This window comes from Xyrauchen texanus, chromosome 49, assembly GCF_025860055.1.
Source record: "Xyrauchen texanus isolate HMW12.3.18 chromosome 49, RBS_HiC_50CHRs, whole genome shotgun sequence".
NCBI classification, from domain to species: Eukaryota; Metazoa; Chordata; class Actinopteri; order Cypriniformes; family Catostomidae; genus Xyrauchen; species Xyrauchen texanus.
The window spans coordinates 5,437,736-5,456,237 of record NC_068324.1 but is presented as its reverse complement, the minus strand read 5'-3'; the positions used below and the strand labels follow the sequence as shown (position 1 = coordinate 5,456,237).

Genomic DNA, 18,502 nt, shown 5'->3' with positions numbered 1-18,502 from the left:
AAGTCCTCATGGTAGCGTAGTGACTCGCCTCAGTCCGGGTGGTGGAGTATGAATCTCAGTTGACTCCGCGTCTTAGGCCATCAATCCATGCATCTTATCATGTGGCTTGTTAAGCACCTTACTGTGGAGACACAGCGCATGTGGAGGCTTCACGCTATTATCCGTGGCATCCACACACAGCTAACCAGGTGCCCCACCGAGAGCGAACCACATTATAGTGACCAATAGGATTACCTTATGTGTCTCTACCCTCCCTAGCAACCGGGCCAATTTGGTTGCTTAGGAGACCTGGCTGGAGTCACTCAGCACACCCTGGATTCGAACTTGCAACTCCAGGGGTTGTAGTCAGCATCTTTACTCCCTGAGTTACCCCCCTCTGAGCAAATAAACTTAATTCCAAACTAAGATCAAAGCTCTCAAAACAATTCACACATCTGAATACTATGCATTTTTCCAAAACTGCAAATTACGAATTACATTCAATTGTCTTTGCCAACCCCTTTAAATCTCAAAGCTTTTACTCACCCTAATATCTTTAGAAACCCACATGACTTTCTTGGGAGCACAAAAGGAGTTTCTGTATTAATAGCAGAATGTCCAAGCTGGTCTTTGTCATACAATGAATGTCAAGGGTGACAATGTTTTTCAAGCAAATTACTTACATTTCTGCCTTGTCCTTTCATGAACATCACAACCCAATGTTCCCCATCTGCTTTCATTGTGTGAATGAGAGCAGCATGAACATTCTTCAGTCTTCTGTAGGGTTCAATTCAAATCCCTTTATTGTCACTCAACCATATACACAAGTGCAACAGTGGGTGAAAGTCTTGGGTGCAGTTCCAAGCAACATAGCAGTCTGACAATTACAATAAACATCTGATTTACACATAACACAATTTACACATCCTTTTACATAACACAATATACAATATGCACCTAATAATATACAATATACAGAATACACAAAATAAGAAGACTTCAGTTTAAACTACAGAATGATTTGCCACACTGGAGACTGATTTATTCATCCTAAAGACTGATTGACTAATATGTCAATAGTTTTTCTATATTTTCTGATTGTTCTGTTGTTAATTGCTCTGTATAGAAAATGTAAGATTTTATTTGTAAACTGTTTTATTTTCAGTTATTTTCTGGGAATATAGGAGAGCATTAATTAGACTGAAGTAGGTTTTAATTAGGAAATAAAGAAGGTTTTCACTAGGAAACAAAATTAGTTTAAGTAATAAAAAGGGAATAAATTAGTAAAACCTAAAGTAAGTTTAAAAGAGTTAAGTTAGAAAGCTGAATCATAAAATTGTATTCATTGTTTACCAGTGACATTGCTGTCATTGAAGTTGTTTGTTTTGTTTTTTCACAGAAGCATGAGAAATTACAGATCAGGAGAGCAGAAAGACTTGAGAGAATGTATGATCCTCTGATCACACCAAGATTTGTCGATCATGAAACATACACCACCTCCTCTGCCTTTACCTGAGAGGTCTTTCACTCTATCAACTCGTTGCACTAAGAACCCCATGGGTTCGATGGCTGAGTCTGGAATCTCCACAGACTTACAAGTTTCTGTAAGTCAGATAATGCAGCAGTCCCTCATCTCTCATTGGAAAGAGATCTGTGCTCTCAGCTCGCAGAGCTTGTTGTCCAGAGACTGAACATTTGCCAGTAGAATGCTGGGTAGCGGGCAGGGCAGGACTGGTAATCCGACGCACTTTCGGGCTGATCAGGGGCGGACTGGCCATCATGAGAACCGAGCGGGCCGATGGGTCAGCCGTGATGAGCTAAAATGAGCCGCCGTGTTATGCAAAATGGACCACAAAACAATGTTTTATGCCAGTTGCAATGTAAAATCCCTGGCTGATTTCTCTTCCCAGTTCAGCCCTGGTAGCGGGTTCATTTTGCATGACGTCTTAGTCTGACGAGAACGCCAGCTCTCTTTCCCCTATTTCGGCTACGTTTCTGTGGCCGGGAAGCCCAGATGCAGTGCTCTGCTGTCGTGTTTAAAAACAGCAGGTCGTATCATTCCCGTCAACACTCCCTTTTTCCCTGGAGTCTCCCATATTTCACACCGATCTCCCACCCCCTCCCATTTTGTTATTTCTCCCAGAAAACTCCTGTAATTTGTATGGCCCAAACCTCGTTATATGAATTATCACATCAATATATTATTCTAAGGTTGTCCAGTTGCAAGATCTTGAATGAAACGCATCCTACTCACACAATCTACACATCATACAAATTTCAACCCATTTGTGACCTCAACCTGGCAACCCACAACCCATTTGCACTGTTGATATCGGTGCAGGTAGGAGAATCAAGCATCACTGGTAGATGGGAAGAGAAGATTCAGGTGGTGCTCCGGCGAAAAATGTATTTATGTATTGTATGTATTTAGCCTGCCCCCTGCCATCAATCAAACTGATCTTGTTTTAAGGATTTTTACATATTTTTACAGGAAAACAATAAAAAAATTATCATCAAGAATAAAAGTTTAGCCCTAATATCAAAGGGCTTCGTAGAAAAAAAGAAATTATGATCTAACGTTAATTTTCTTGATAAATAAATACGATCGTGCCTGGAAACATGTGCATGTAAAATGGCTAGAATTAGCATTTTAGCTTAACCTAAAGCTGACAATTTACACAAGGTTTATTTCTATTTCTTCTGCTACAAACTTACTTCAAACTTCTCTGCATGCTTGTATGAATGTAACACATCATAAGAAAGTGTTTCACAGCTGTTCAAATGCACTTTAGATCGCATCATTTCTATGTATAAATGTTTTCCATCTGAAAGGACTAAATATTAAATTAAACAAATGACAATAAAATGCAAAGTATTTTATTATACTTTTTGTATACTCTTCAGTATTCAAAATACTTTTTGAATGTAACTGTATTCTAATTACCAATGATTTAAATTGTAACTAGTGGAATACAGTTACTTATATTTTTATTTTAAATATGTAATCCTGTTACATGTCTTCTGTTACTTCCCAACCCTGTACACACATATATAAATATATACTGTAATACTGTGTTATAAAGTCAATGTTTGATCAATCTTTGATCAAAGGGTGGAACTCAGAATTAAACATTTCCATGGTAAGTTATCACTGAAACTTCGTTTGAAATTAAACAGGGTGTATGTAAACCTTGCTGGTGAGATACATCTACCGACACTCACAACACCGAAACTATCTCTTTTAGCATTTCAAATTAAATACAGGATGTGAGTCCTGACAGTGGGGATCTAATTGCACAGTAAATAAATTCAGAGGGCACAAGACAAAATGTTTATAGATATGAATCCTGAAATTCAGAAAGTTATCTGCTCGAAAAAGAAGGGCTTCCTATTGAAATACAAATATGTATTAGCTACGCTTCAGTTTTTTTTTTTGTTTTTTTCATTATTTTCATCCATTTTTTTATTGCTTTATTTTTTCTTTCTTTCTTTCTTTTTTAATACATTTCACAAGAAAATGTAAACCCTTAGTAACTTCAAATAGATCTTCAAAATGACCATTTTGCCATTTATTTGTTTTTTATATATATATATATTCAACTGATTTAGTAAAATCATAAAGTAACTTTTTTACTTTAACATTCAATGATGCATTAGAGTTTAGACTTTGTAGTCAGCTAGCTGAAGTATTGCCTTTCACAGAACAATTCACTTAAAGGTTTTCATTAGCTTCTCTTCTCGTTCATTTTAATGCTTTTTATCAAAACTGAATCCAAATTCTTAATGTTTAATCGACAAACCACTTTATTATATTAGATTATTATAGCTGTACTATAGTTAATTATTACAGACCTTTTTTTATATATAGTATTGCCAATTAAGTTTACAATCACAATTGGTTACCATACACATAACAATTAGTGTGGGCATCTGCAATATGTCATCCTGTGTCAACAGAGGAAGTTTGCATGTGTACTTTTACATTTTTCATTTAATGCTTTTATAAATCCTGTTTTGTTCACCCTTTTTATCCCAAGGATTAAATTTGATCATAATTATGTTTTGTAAAAGACACGTCAGGCCTTGTTTGACCCGCTGTGCTGTCTCATCACTCAATATTTGTTAGAGATCTTAACATTTGATGAGCTTCCACAGTCAAAGATGATATTCAGCTGTTTGAGGACATGTCAGATATTTCTGAATACATTGAAGCATGACCTGTTTGTTCACTGTTCCTTATTATGGCAATGTTTTCTTATTTGTAAATATGTAAATCCAGTATCCTGTTTGCTGCTAAATGTTCCTTGTTTCTGTTGTTGAGTGCATAGAAACAGAACATACTTAAAAGCACTTTCATTCTGTTTGATGTTTGATTTTCTGAACATTTAAAGAAATTTCATTTTATTATTAAATTATGCAGCCAGTAAAAAGTTCTTTAAACAACAGACTACCAGTACATAATTTGGGCAGTTACTTTTTACTGTCAGCAGAGTTGGGTAAGTTACTTTATAATAAGTAATCCACTATAAATTACTAATTAGTTCTCTAAAATTGTAATCATATTACTTTCTGATTACTTCATAAAAAGTAATTACCTAACTAATTACTTTACTTTTAATTTACTTTCTAAAACACTTTTCACAAAAATGAGAAAATAATGTGTCTTTCCTCTTTGTTCATTGGCACCCTTCAGCTCTCACAGAAAAACAATCAGATGTACATATGAATTCATATTTTAAATACATTACACATTTACAATATTAGTACAAAAAATGTGTAACCAAAGTAATGTCATAATTGAAAGACTGTAATTAAAAGTGTTATTCATTACACTACTTATTGTAATTTAGTTACTTTGTAATCAGATTTAACCCAACACTGGAGGCCAGGTATACGTTCTAGGGGCAATATATGAATTTCTAGTAAACGGAAGAAGTAACACACAGATGTAGGTTTAATTTTCAGGTTGCTTTTTTAATTGCTTTTAATTATAAACAAGCAGAAGAACACAAACTGTATTTACCAAATAATCAGAGAAATGAAAAGCTCTTGGGATAGTTTAAAGTTTAGAAATGTAAAACATACAGCATATGCAATTCAAATTCATTTAAAGTTTCACAGATACTTCAGACATAATTTTTTCAGGATGCTTGGGATGTTGACTTCTGGAATCGCTGGTGCTCACGGCAATCTGAGGCTGCGTTTACCGCGGGCGTTTTCAGCGAGTATGTGCTGGCTCACCCCACTGCTGTGACAGTTAGGTTCTGCATAACTGCATAATAACTTCTCTGCATGCTTGTATGAATGTAACACATCATAAGAAAGGGTTTCACAGCTGTTCAAATGCACTTTAGATCGCATCATTTCTATGTATAAATGTTTTCCATCTGAAAGGACTAAATATTAAATGAAATAAATGACAATAAAATGCAAAGTAATCTCTTCAGTAATCAAAATACTTTTTGAATGTAACTGTATTCTAATTACCAATTATTTAAATTGTAACTAGTGGAATACAGTTACTTATATTTTTATTTTAAATATGTAATCCTGTTACATGTCTTCTGTTACTTCCCAACCCTGTACACACATATATAAATATATACTGTAATACTGTGTTATAAAGTGAATGTTTGATCAATCTTTGATCAAAGGGTGGAACTCAGAATTAAGCATTTCCATGGAAAGTTATCACTGAAACTTCGTTTGAAATTAAACAGGGTGTATGTAAACCTTGCTGGTGAGATACATCTACCGACACTCACAACACCGAAACTATCTCTTTTAGCATTTCAAATTAAATACAGGATGTGAGTCCTGACAGTGGGGATCTAATTGCACAGTAAATAAATTCAGAGGGCACAAGACAAAATGTTTATAGATATGAATCCTGAAATTCAGAAAGTTATCTGCTGGAAAAAGAAGGGCTTCCTATTGAAATACAAATATGTATTAGCTACGCTTCAGTTTTTTTTTTTGTTTTTTCATTATTTTCATCCATTTTTTTATTGCTTTATTTTTTCTTTCTTTCTTTCTTTCTTTTTTAATACATTTCACAAGAAAATGTAAACCCTTAGTAACTTCAAATAGATCTTCAAAATGACCATTTTGCCATTTATTTGTTTTTTATATATACATATATATTCAACTGATTTAGTAAAATCATAAAGTAACTTTTTTACTTTAACATTCAATGATGCATTAGAGTTTAGACTTTGTAGTCAGCTAGCTGAAGTATTGCCTTTCACAGAACAATTCACTTAAAGGTTTTCATTAGCTTCTCTTCTCGTTCATTTTAATGCTTTTTATCAAAACTGAATCCAAATTCTTAATGTTTAATCGACAAACCACTTTATTATATTAGATTATTATAGCTGTACTATAGTTAATTATTACAGACCTTTTTTTATATATAGTATTGCCAATTATGTTGGTACAATTGGTTACCATACACATAACAATTAGTGTGGGCATCTGCAATATGTCATCCTATGTCAACAGAGGAAGTTTGCATGTGTACTTTTACATTTTTCATTTAATGCTTTTATAAATCCCGTTTTGTTCACCCTTTTTATCCCAAGGATTAAATTTGATCATAATTATGTTTTGTAAAAGACACGTCAGGCCTTGTTTGACCCGCTGTGCTGTCTCATCACTCAATATTTGTTAGAGATCTTAACGTTTGATGAGCTTCCACAGTCAAAGATGATATTCAGCTGTTTGAGGACATGTCAGATATTTCTGAATACATTGAAGCATGACCTGTTTGTTCACTGTTCCTTATTATGGCAATGTTTTCTTATTTGTAAATATGTAAATCCGTATCCTGTTTGCTGCTAAATGTTCCTTGTTTCTGTTGTTGAGTGCATAGAAACAGAACATACTTAAAAGCACTTTCATTCTGTTTGATGTTTGATTTTCTGAACATTTAAAGAAATTTCATTTTATTATTAAATTATGCAGCCAGTAAAAAGTTCTTTAAACAACAGAATTACCAGTACATAATTTGGGCAGTTACTTTTTACTGTCAGCAGAGTTGGGTAAGTTACTTTATAATAAGTAATCCACTATAAATTACTAATTAGTTCTCTAAAATTGTAATCATATTACTTTCTGATTACTTCATAAAAAGTAATTACCTAACTAATTACTTTACATTTAAGTTACTTTCTAAAACACTTTTCACAAAAATGATTAAAATAATGTGTCTTTCCTCCTTGTTCATTGGCACCCTTCAGCTCTCACAGAAAAACAATCAGATGTACATATGAATTCATATTTTAAATACATTACACATTTCCAATATTATTCCAAACAATGTGTAACCAAAGTAATGTACTTAAAAGTGATATCATAATTGAAAGACTGTAATTAAAAGTGTTATCCATTACACTACTTATTGGACTACAAAGTCATTTGATTACAATAGCTAATTACTTTGTAATCAGATTAAACCCAACACTGGAGGCCAGGTATACGTTCTAGGGGCAATATATGAATTTCTAGTAAACGGAAGAAGTAACACACAGATGTAGGTTTAATTTTCAGGTTGCTTTTTTAATTTGCTTTTAATTATAAACAAGCAGAAGAATACACAGTGTATTTACCAAATAATCAGAGAAATGAAAAGCTCTTGGGATAGTTTAAAGTTTAGAAATGTAAAACATACAGCATATGCAATTCAAATTCATTGAAAGTTTCACAGATACTTCAGACATAATTTTTTCAGAATGCTAGGGATGTTGACTTCTGGAATCGCTGGTGCTCACGGCAATCTGAGGCTGCGTTTACCGCGGGCGTTTTCAGCGAGTATGTGCTGGCTCACCCCACTGCTGTGACAGTTAGTTTTGCTACAGCCACACTGCTCAACATGGACATACGTGTGGGTTACTTTGTCTCCATTTACACAGCCAAGAGCCACTGTACGATTACTTGTGCGAGTCGCCTGGCAACAGCTACAAATGGACACTCCAAGCTCAGAGTACCTACGTATACATGAAAGAGGTAAAGACAGATATTAATATAATGGAAAGCATTCATTGCATCATAATCAAAAGGAATATTTGACTTAAAAATTAAAACACAAAAGGTTTTGGAAAAGGGCCTGTGTGTGATCTCACATGCTAGAACTGGAACAGTCTCCCTCACAAAAAGTCAAGTCTATTTTCCTCTCTGATTGGCATTCCTTGTGAAGTATGAAATCATGAACAGTCTTTACTTGACATCCTTTGTTCTGGTCCACACCTACAAACAGACAACGGAGCACAAACAAGCACATTAATCAGATGTTCAACCAAAATAACCAGGAAGTCCAGCTTTGGATTAACAGGTTCAAGAGCAGAAACAAAAGGTGACATTTTTGGTCTTTTAAGTGGCTCCAGCACATCTGTTTATTAGCAACAGTACATTTACATATGAAGTGGCTGCTTAAGTTTCCTTATTAAAATACTCACAAACAGGACAGCAACCATCAACTGACAGCTGGTACGTGCCCTGCAGAGTGAATAAAAAAAGCACAATGTCATCTCTGATTGGATCACTATGATGTGGTATATACCCACAATAATAAAATCAAGAAATTATACAAAAAATGTATACCTTGATCAATGGAAACATATACATGCTTTGCACTGTAACACCCCCAATGTTCAAGCTATATCTACACCCATGCATTTCAACATTCTTAAACAGGTGTTCAGGACTAATGTTTGAGTGTTTGCAGGAATTATTTTCATAATTCCTTTCATGAATAGGGTGCTAAAACAACACTCTCAGCAGGTGCAATTTTAAGCAGATTTTCACCACAGTATGACATTGAAATGTGTGTATGGGTGTGTTTGAAGTACTCACAGGCTGGCAGTTGGACATGTTGAAAGGAGGGCACTGGATTCTGTAGTTATCGGTGATGAACTGTCCGTTAACTTTAGTGCAGGTGATTCTGTCACAGCCCTGGTTTGTGGTGGGCAGAACAGCTCCTTCCTACAATCAAAAAGAGAACAAAGTCAAATTTGGCTCAAATTAAAATGGACATTGCAGAATATTTTTGGTTAGATTTGTTAGGAGGAATAGTTCAAGACAGTATGACAATCAAGATTTTTATGACATCAAGAATGTGCTGGAAGGGATATGATTTTCACAGAAATTTGACTTAAATTTCAGTCTGTTCCTGCTTTTTTGTTTTTTACCTTCAGTATATGAGTGGTGCCGTTGACATTGATGATACAGTGAGTTTGCACACACTTCCCACAGCAGTCGTTGTCATTGTTTGAATCAATATATTCATAACCCTGAGAAAGATGAACAAAGATAGACAACATCATGATTTATAATTATTATAAATTACAATGACAAGTCAAAAGAAACTGGGCTAAGACAAGCCAATCAGAAGCTCGGGACAAAACTCACAGGATCACAATTCTCGTTGCACTGCACAAATCCACAACGGATCTTGAACAACTGTGAATTAGGATCCATGTCCCATGTACAGGTACATTCTTGACAGTCAACGACAGGGATGATTGCACCAGGCTTTGGAGGGAATAGAGATACATAAATAGCTGAAGGGCATCTGAGAGTGTGCCATTTCAATTTTAAGAGTCTGTAAATCTTTGATTAGCTTCATTAATGAGTCACGCAAGATCCAATGAAATAAAAATAATAGTTTTTCAAGAATGTGTGGTTTAAGTCCATGTCTGTTAGCTTCGGGGTCATCTATATTCTAGTGGACTTCTAGAAGTTCACTTATATTTAAAATGTACAATAAGTAGTTGAAAATTTATTTTTTTGATATAGCAATATCTAATATTGTAATCCATGATCCAAAAACAAAACACATTCAATCTATTAGAACTACAGAAATATAAAGAAGTGAATAAAATATGTTAATTAAATATTTAAGGTTTAGATACCCAATAAGTATAAAATACTTCTCCACATTAGTTTTCTATGGTAACTTGATATGTGGGATTTGAATATCATTATTTCTTATGTATAAAATCTGTGTGTTTGCATCTGTTTTCACTGGAGAAGAATGTCACTGTGTTTTACCACTGAAGTACAAAACCACTCTGTAAATACTAACAGTTATCTCCAATTAAATACGATTAGTTTATCAAGCATTCAAATTTGGATAAAATTACATTTTTTTATTTTTTTTTTGCTTCAGATTTCTTAAAATTAAGATTTTGAGTAATAATGACTCAAAATGAATATGTTCAAAATATATTTGACCGGAATGAAAAAATACAGTTTATGAAATGAAAACATTTAGTTTTTAGTCCCTGGTTAAAAAAAAATATATAACTCTTAATTTGAATTATTAAACTCGTAAAATGCATTAGCCTATTTTTCAATTAATGTAATGTAATGACGTAAACCAAAGGCTACTGGCATTTTTTCATATGTCCCGCCCCAATTTCAACTTCCAGTTTCATCATATAACACAGGAAATAAAACTCCTCATGTCAAGCGATTTCATGGGGTCTTTAAATCTTATTACATTCAAAGTTCAAATTGATTTGAAATAATTCAGACACTTTTTTTCACAATTTATTTTCTACATTTAGTATAATATACTTTACTAGTATCAGAGCCATTTTTGTTACCTCATATTCTTGGTTTTTGTGGACACACACTCCTTTTGGCACTGTGGATGCAACAGACACATTAAAAACAACAATTTCAAATGATATTAATAAGAATATGTAAGAATGGATCCAAGTGTTGAGGACTAAAAGTGATACCGCATTTGATTTCTGGACAGCATTTTCCCTCCGGGACTTCCATTTCTGGAGAATGTCCAATGTTACACTTCTTATCCAAAGGTGGGCACATAGTGATTTCACATTCTACATCATGAAACAAAGTGAGAGGGGATTTAAGAGAAGGACACTTAAAACTTAATGCAAATCCCATTAAAAAATTAAATGTAAACAACTGGATCTTACTGCAAACTTGCTTGTTGCAGCATGGTTCTGAGGGATCAGTGGTATTGACCAACACAAAGCCGGGCTCAGAACAGCTCTGAGGGTTAGGATCAGGGCACTGCTTGGGCTTACAGATGACCGATTTGCTGGCCTTTTCACAGACACACTCCTCGCAGTTGTACTGGAAAACCTCATCGAACTGCCACCAAAAAATCAAGAGGGAACAGTTTTAGAGCCTTGTTTGGTCAGTTTACACTGTAGTCAATCTTTAGATGCAAATTTACTTTATGACACTTGGGCTCTGTTCTGGGATTAGCTTTTCTGCAAATGATACATGCGATGCTAGCTTAGAATTTGGCCAGAAGAAGGCATCCCAAGTATCATAACATTTGGAACACTTTGCATTTGGGAGTGTGCCTATAAAGCCTTAAAATCCTGAATGTTGTTTTGAACAGGTACTAGACGTTTTTTTTGTCCCACTTCACATTAAGTGTCTTTACTGTGTACTAACATAAAATTGTACATACAATACAATGTACTTATTGTGCAATAACATGCTGTTCTGCAAAATTCTTTCAATATTCACATTTGCTCAATATTTTCATTTCAGCATGAAGCTTGGAACATCATATCTGCCAACAACCAAGAAAAAGTGTATCCAGATGTAACTAGCAGAATTGGTGCTGTTTTTAATACAATGGTGGTCACACCAAACATTTAGTTTTTTTTTTATGTTTACTGGACTTTATATGACGTGACTTGATAAATAAAAACTATTTATGGCATTATTTTTTAAGACTTCCTCACTATGCAACATTGTTTTGAAGTGCCTAAAACTTTTGCACAGTATTGTAAAAAAATTACTTAATCTTTACTTATTATGAAAAAGAGTCATAATTGGAAAAATCCCAGATGCATTATCTTGTTTTACCAAAATCCCAAAAATAAAATAGATTTGGTGCATAACGCGAGACTTATAAGTATAAACAAGTCCGAAACACATGGGGGACTCTTATTTTGAAATGAGGAATTGATGAGAAAAACAGATGAAAATCTGCAATTATCACCATCGATTTTTGCAGATAACGATAGTTCCAAAAAGCAATTATCTCCACCGATTAATCTACCTCAAGTACATAGTAGTTAAAGTCAACTAATATGAAGTGGTTCAGTTTTTTATCATCCAATATAGGGAGGGACAGATCAATGTAAGAATGTGTAATAAAGTGAATTAATTGAGTAATTGAAAGTAATTGAGTGAATGGTTTAAATAAATGTTTTAAACACTACCGCACCTCACGTGGTATCCCAGAGGAGTCCAGGCATCCTACAAGGAAAATCAAAATCAGACAGAAACACTATCAAAAACAGTTAAGACATGAATGTTGATGTTCCTTAAGCAGGCAGACTTATTTTTATAAAAGTTTTATACATCTCAATTTTAATTTTCAGGAGTATTAACATGCACCCACACTATTACTCATGAACACATGCTCTCTCTCTCACACACACACACACACACACACACACACACACACACACACACACACACACACACACGTGACTCAGTGGCTTCTCACCGCATTTTTCCACACACACTCCAGACTGCTTGTTGAAGAGCATTGTCCCCTCCGGGCAAAAGCAGCCCTCAGTGCGCACTATAATCATAATATCTTCAAGTCTGCAATGCAAAAATGATTTGATATTTTTGTTTTAAAGCATGTATTACATATAATACATTTTCACCAAAGTGAAATTAAACAAATGTTCCATGTTTTTTTTTATCCCCTTTTCTCCCCAATTTGGAATGCCCAAATCCCACTGCTTAGTACATCCTCGTGGTGGCGCAGTTACTCACCTCAATCTAGGTGGCAGAGAACAAGTCTCAGTTGCCTCCGCTTCTGAGACCGTCAATCCACGCATCTTATCATGTGGCTTGTTGTGCATGACACCACGAGAGACTCACAGCATGTTGAGGCTCATGCTACTCCCCGCGATCCACGCACAACTTACCGTGCTCCCCATTGAGAGCGAGAACCACTCATCGCGACCATGAGGAGGTTACCCCTTGTGACTCTACCCTCCCTAGCAACCGGGCCAATTTGGTTGTTAAAGAGACCTGGCTGGAGTCACTTAGTGTGGCAGGATGGACTGTGATTGAATCCAGTCCCTCCTCCCCCCGCTTGATTACATTGGCTTTTACCTTTCCTATCCGGTTCGCGATTGGCTTGTGGTGTGTTCTTGGTGGCCAATCATATCAGGAGGAGGATGTTATAGCTCGAACGTACCTTCTGGGGCAGTGCGTGACGCTGGAGGCTCGTGTTGTTTGGGTTCACCCAGTTTTGGTGGTGTCGCAGGTATGTAGAGGTCTATCGCAAATGTTGTACTGTTGCTAGTTAGCTTGTGGTTTATGTGGGATTCCGATTTTTTCATAGAATTCCTTGCTGTGTTTCGGCTACCCCATGTTTCATCAGATTGAACGGAATAACGTGTTCCGTTTGTGACTCACACACGGCGCATTGCCTGCGAGATTCGGGTGTCAGCGCGCTGTTGCTCAGGTAAGTTTTCTCCATTCGGGCCTGTGATTTTGCCTTAGTTGGGTGATAGCTTAATATAACTATTATTGTGTGTTTTAGGGATAGCTACCATAGCAGGGAAGCATTTGCGGCCTGCCTTGGGGCAACTGCTGCTTTGCTTAAATGCTAATGCATGTTTTTCTTATGTGCTGAACTGGTTTTCGCCGAGTCCAAGTTAATGGACTGAGCTACTTTTTCCCAACTGCATCGTAGACCACTTGTGTGGCCGATTGAGTATCTGCCCTCAGATTTGTGTTATCCACGGTTAAAGGTGCGTACACACTGCCAGCGACATCGCGCGCGACAGCGACTCAATACCATTCATTTTCAATGCGAGCACAGCGACTTCCGGCGACACGAGCTGTCGCGACCGTTGGCGCTAGATGTGGGCGTGTCCAGCGACGCGACAAAGTTGAGAAAAGTTCAACTTTGGAGCGACTAACGGAAGCGACAGCCAATAGGAGAGACGACGGGAGAGCTCACGTGATCCTTCTCTCTCTCTCTCAGCTCCTGCAGTAACGGAAAGATGAATGAAAGGCTAATTCTTGCTGTTAGAAATTTTCCAGTGCTCTATGATATGTCTCTTCCCACGTACAAGGACATTTTTAAGAAAAATACTGCGTGGAAAGGTGTATCTGAGATCGCGGGGATTTTATGGACCCAGACAGAACGGCATTTGCATTTTCGCCGCAGATAAACAGCCGCTATGGCAAACAACACGCCTTGTTTCTCATTCATCTTTGATATAAAGCATTTTATGTACTGATTCCATTTATATTTAGTCTTTTCCCTCCAAAATGTTTGTTTTTAGTGGCAAGAAAAGAGATTCGATGTCAACAGCAATGGAATGACATCCGTGAATGTCATTTATAAACGTTACTAGGCAACCAGTAGTGGGAACACCCACTAGCGACTTCACCGCCAGCCACTGGCGACCTGCAGCGATAAAGTCGCTGGCAGTGTGTACGCACCTTAAGTGTGTTTGTTACGTGATTCATTTGTGATCAGTTGAGTGGGTCGTGCGTTTTTGTGTTCTAAAAGTTATCTTATTTCCTTTTTTTTGTTTATTTCATTTACCAGCATTATTGTTATTTTGCAAGGTTATTTTATTTTCCTTTTTGTTTATTTTATTTACCAGTATTATTATTTTGCAAGGTTATTTCATTTCCCTTTTTGTTTATTTCATTTAACAGCATTATTGTCGTTGTGCAAGGTTATTTCATTTTCTTTGTTTGTTGATTTGAGTTTATTATTACTGTTTAACAACTTTATTTCATTTTCTTTGTTGTTTACTTTATTCGTGCTGTTGTTGTTGGTAAAGTTATTTGTTCTGCATGTTGTTATTCTTGTTAGTCTGGTTCATGTTGTGAAATTATGACTTGTAGTTAATTTTGTTTATTCTGTCCTTGTTACTTGTTGAGGAGCTGAGTGCTGACGGTGGGGACGGCGTGCTCGAGGTGGTGGGCCTTCTTTGGTGTATGTGAGTACCTCCACAGTGTGACCGTTGCTGTGCTGATCGTGTGGTTGTGCACGTGCGTTTGGGGTTGATTATTTGGATGCTCATGCCCGAGTCGCTGGACGCCCACCAGTAAGCCTCAAGCCCGGTATTGTGAGTGTGCGAAATAGACTTTATGTCAGGACACTGAGTCACACCTCCTTGTGTGTTATTTATTATTGTGTTTTATTGACGAATTGTTCGATCTTCATTGGAGTGCTGTGAATGTAGATATATATATTGTGATGTGGTATTGGCTCTTCTCCAGTGTGCAGTGTTTTAAGAATATGCTGACGTCAGCTTTTTGTTTACTATCTTTGCTGTGAAATTGATTAATAAAATTGTATTTTCTTTTTTTGTACGGAAAAATTTCTCTGCTTGCTCAGTGCGCGAACCTAACTGCCTAATTCTCTACAAGCCTTGGTGGTTACTTACAGTTTCCTGGGTTAGACCTCGGGGTGGCGTAGTCTAATTCTATTTACGGCCGCTGCTACATTAGCACACTCTGGATTTGAACTCACAACCCCAGGGATGGTAGTCAGCGTCAATACTCACTGAGCTACCCAGGCCCCATTCATTGCTGTGACTATATTAAATCCTATTGGCTATTTTAAAACAAATGAAGCCCTTCGATATGTCCCACCCAAACTGTGTCATCGAAACTACTATCAACCCCCTGTACAATTTGCACCACTGATCAAGCACTAAACTGTATATTTTGAACAATTCTCAAAATTATTTAAAAAATAACTATTGCAGATTAAAGTACATACTCATCGTCGCAGGTTGGTGGTTCAGCTGGACCACAAGGCTTAAAGACTTTATCTTCTGAACATTCAATATCTGAGGATGAAAAGTGAAATTCAGCACTTTTACAGGACTAGGATTCAGCTTGAAATATGACCCATTCTAGAAAAAGAGATCTTCAGTCATGATGTCAGATTGTTGGCCATCATGAGTTCCACTCTGGAATTTCCTATTGGTTTTAATAATATGGCTTTACGAGTTAAAATAATGTATGTGGTTAACATTACATAAAATAAACTTTCATGTTTAGTTCTAAAACTCAGAAACTACTTTTCTAAAAAATAAATGAACACAAGGCAATCCATGGAATTGAGCTACTACACTAAACAGCTATATTGGTCTTGTATTAAAGCCTATATTAAGTTAAATGCTTTTTTTTACATTTGGATTATTATTATTTGAATAACTTACTGCAGAGCATAGTGTTGTTTCTCCAGTTTATACAGATGCCAAGCTGAGAGCAAGCCCTTGCGTAGCTCTGCAGACTGGCACACACCACACTGGGGTTGCTCATATGACAACTATCATATTGACAGCCTAATAAGTAGTTTTCTGGGGACACATAGGGGTGACACTCTTGGAACAACCTGTGGAAGATTAAAGTGAAGAACAGATAACAGGACTTGTACATATCAAGTAGGTCACATTTACTCACACAAAGAATGTTAAACTATTGTAAATTCAACACACAAAATCAACTCACTCGCTCCTTAAGAGCTCGCAGTCAGGGTGGGCTTGACATGGCTTAATTGTGGGTTTGATACCAGGCCCAACTGTAGGTATCTCTGTTGGTTTAGTGCAAATTTCTTTGTTCACATCATTGGCTGGCCAGTAATCAGCCATTGCCGCACAGTCGTCCACCAAGATCCCTCCAGGGAGCATACAGTCATCGGCCACATTGTTGTTGCATGTTCCTTAGAGAGGAGTATTTGGAATAATTTGGATGTTACATTGAACCATTGCACTGTGATAATGGTTTATTTCGTGTGAAGAGGAAGCAATAATAAATATCATACTGTTCAGAACTATGTATAAATGTTTATTTGTTGCCTTGCAAGTAGGCTGCATAGTCATTTCACTCTGAGTGACGTCTTTATGCCTCGCCTACATGCAGTGTTGATTGGGTCCTCGATCCAGCCTAATCAACTGTTTAATTTAGAAACTTTTAACTACTCTTTTAACAAAAAATAACAATTCAAAAAATTATTCACAATTTGAGTTCACTGCTAACTTACCACAGTGCCCTTGTGTGTTGTTTCCAAAATACTGGAATGGCAGATTGATGCTGAATCCAGTGGCTCCAAATGTTACAACAATGTCCAGCTGTGGAATCTCCAGGATCAAGTCTAGGTCTGAGTTTACAACCCTCACACCATTACTGGCAAAAGGCAGCCTTAGCTTAACATCGTCCTTCAAAGCCTTTTAGGACATGACCACAAATACACATTACATTACTGACCAAACACACATTAAACCTATTTAAAAAATGTGCAACTCTAGAACATCTCACCTCTAGCTCTGCACCTCCTATAAAATTGTGATTTTTAAGAGTTATGACTTGATTGTTATAAGACACAATAATGGATCTGGGACAGGATACAAGCTCAGTAGGGTCACAGAAGACGTTATCGATGTAGATCTTCAAGTGGTGTTGAGGCCTGATTTCCTCCATTAATACGTAAGTGCAGTTTCCTTGGTAACTGTAGAAGAGTCCATCAAATGTAATGTAGTGAGGGTCACCCCAGCCTTCACAAAAACCTAAGATTAGGAGAGAATGAGCAAAATTGAATTTGAGCAAATGCTATTTAAATTTGTCAGAAGCTACAATGCTACTTCTACTTATTACACCTATCACCATTTAGCATTTTAAGGTAGGCAGATTTGTTAAAGCCATAACTACCACATCACAGAACTCAAATATAAATGCATGAGGGGTAGAGAGCAGGATTTTACATAACTTTAGACATTGGCTGATGTTAAATAAATGTTGAATTTTCAAGGGAAGGAAATGCATTAATTAGGCCTTACTTGGTCATTTTCACCCATTTTTTTAAAATGGGTCAAAATGGACAAGAATGAAGGGTTAAGGCATGGTGTAAAAACATGCAAATAAGCACAATGTCACATTATGCACATTTAGCCAAGAGGGGCATCATTAATGTCATTTACTTCATTATCAAATATGGAGGTTGTGGAGGATCAGTTTACTTACAGTCACAAGCGTAATACTGGCAACAATAGTACTCATCATAAACAAGCACTGGTTCCTTTTTATTAGCACAGGTGATGTTCTGAAGTGGAGGACATTCATATGGGATAATCTCAATAATGTTGTCCTCTATGCACCTCGCCATGGTGCAGTTACACAACATGAATGTCCCGTTCGTCTGGTAATAAGGCAGAAATTGCAACATTATAGATTGGTGCATGCAAAATTGTGTCATATTCAGTGTTGATTCTTTGGGCTATTTAAAAATAGTATAAAAGATGCTCGTCATAAATCATCTGGGAGCTCTGTCATTATGTCCACCCTTGTCCAGTAAACACTTAAAAGTGAGAGTTGACCCCAAAATGAAAATTCTGTTATCATTTACTCAGCCTCATGTTTTTCCAAACCTGTATGACTTTATTCTAGGGAATACAAAATTAGATGCTAGGCAGAATGACATCCTCAGTCACCATTCATTGCTTCTTTTTTAAAAGTGAATGGTAATTATTCT

The 18,502-nt window shown here is 36.3% G+C and overlaps 1 protein-coding gene across 1 annotated transcript; it reads right to left on the bottom strand.

The window, feature by feature from the left end:
• Positions 1-7,537: 7,537 nt before the first annotated feature.
• Positions 7,538-18,154, bottom strand: LOC127640153 (intestinal mucin-like protein). The gene is made up of 17 exons (XM_052122572.1): positions 17,995-18,154; positions 17,293-17,540; positions 17,018-17,201; positions 16,486-16,696; positions 16,194-16,369; positions 15,749-15,818; positions 12,485-12,585; positions 12,200-12,231; positions 10,926-11,103; positions 10,722-10,826; positions 10,584-10,624; positions 9,385-9,507; positions 9,165-9,266; positions 8,830-8,958; positions 8,433-8,472; positions 8,100-8,223; positions 7,538-7,964 (listed from the first exon to the last, which is right to left on the bottom strand). Exons 1-17 carry the CDS (start codon positions 18,152-18,154, stop codon positions 7,745-7,747), a joined length of 2,244 nt encoding a protein of 747 aa, XP_051978532.1. The 3' UTR covers positions 7,538-7,744.
• Positions 18,155-18,502: the final 348 nt, after the last annotated feature.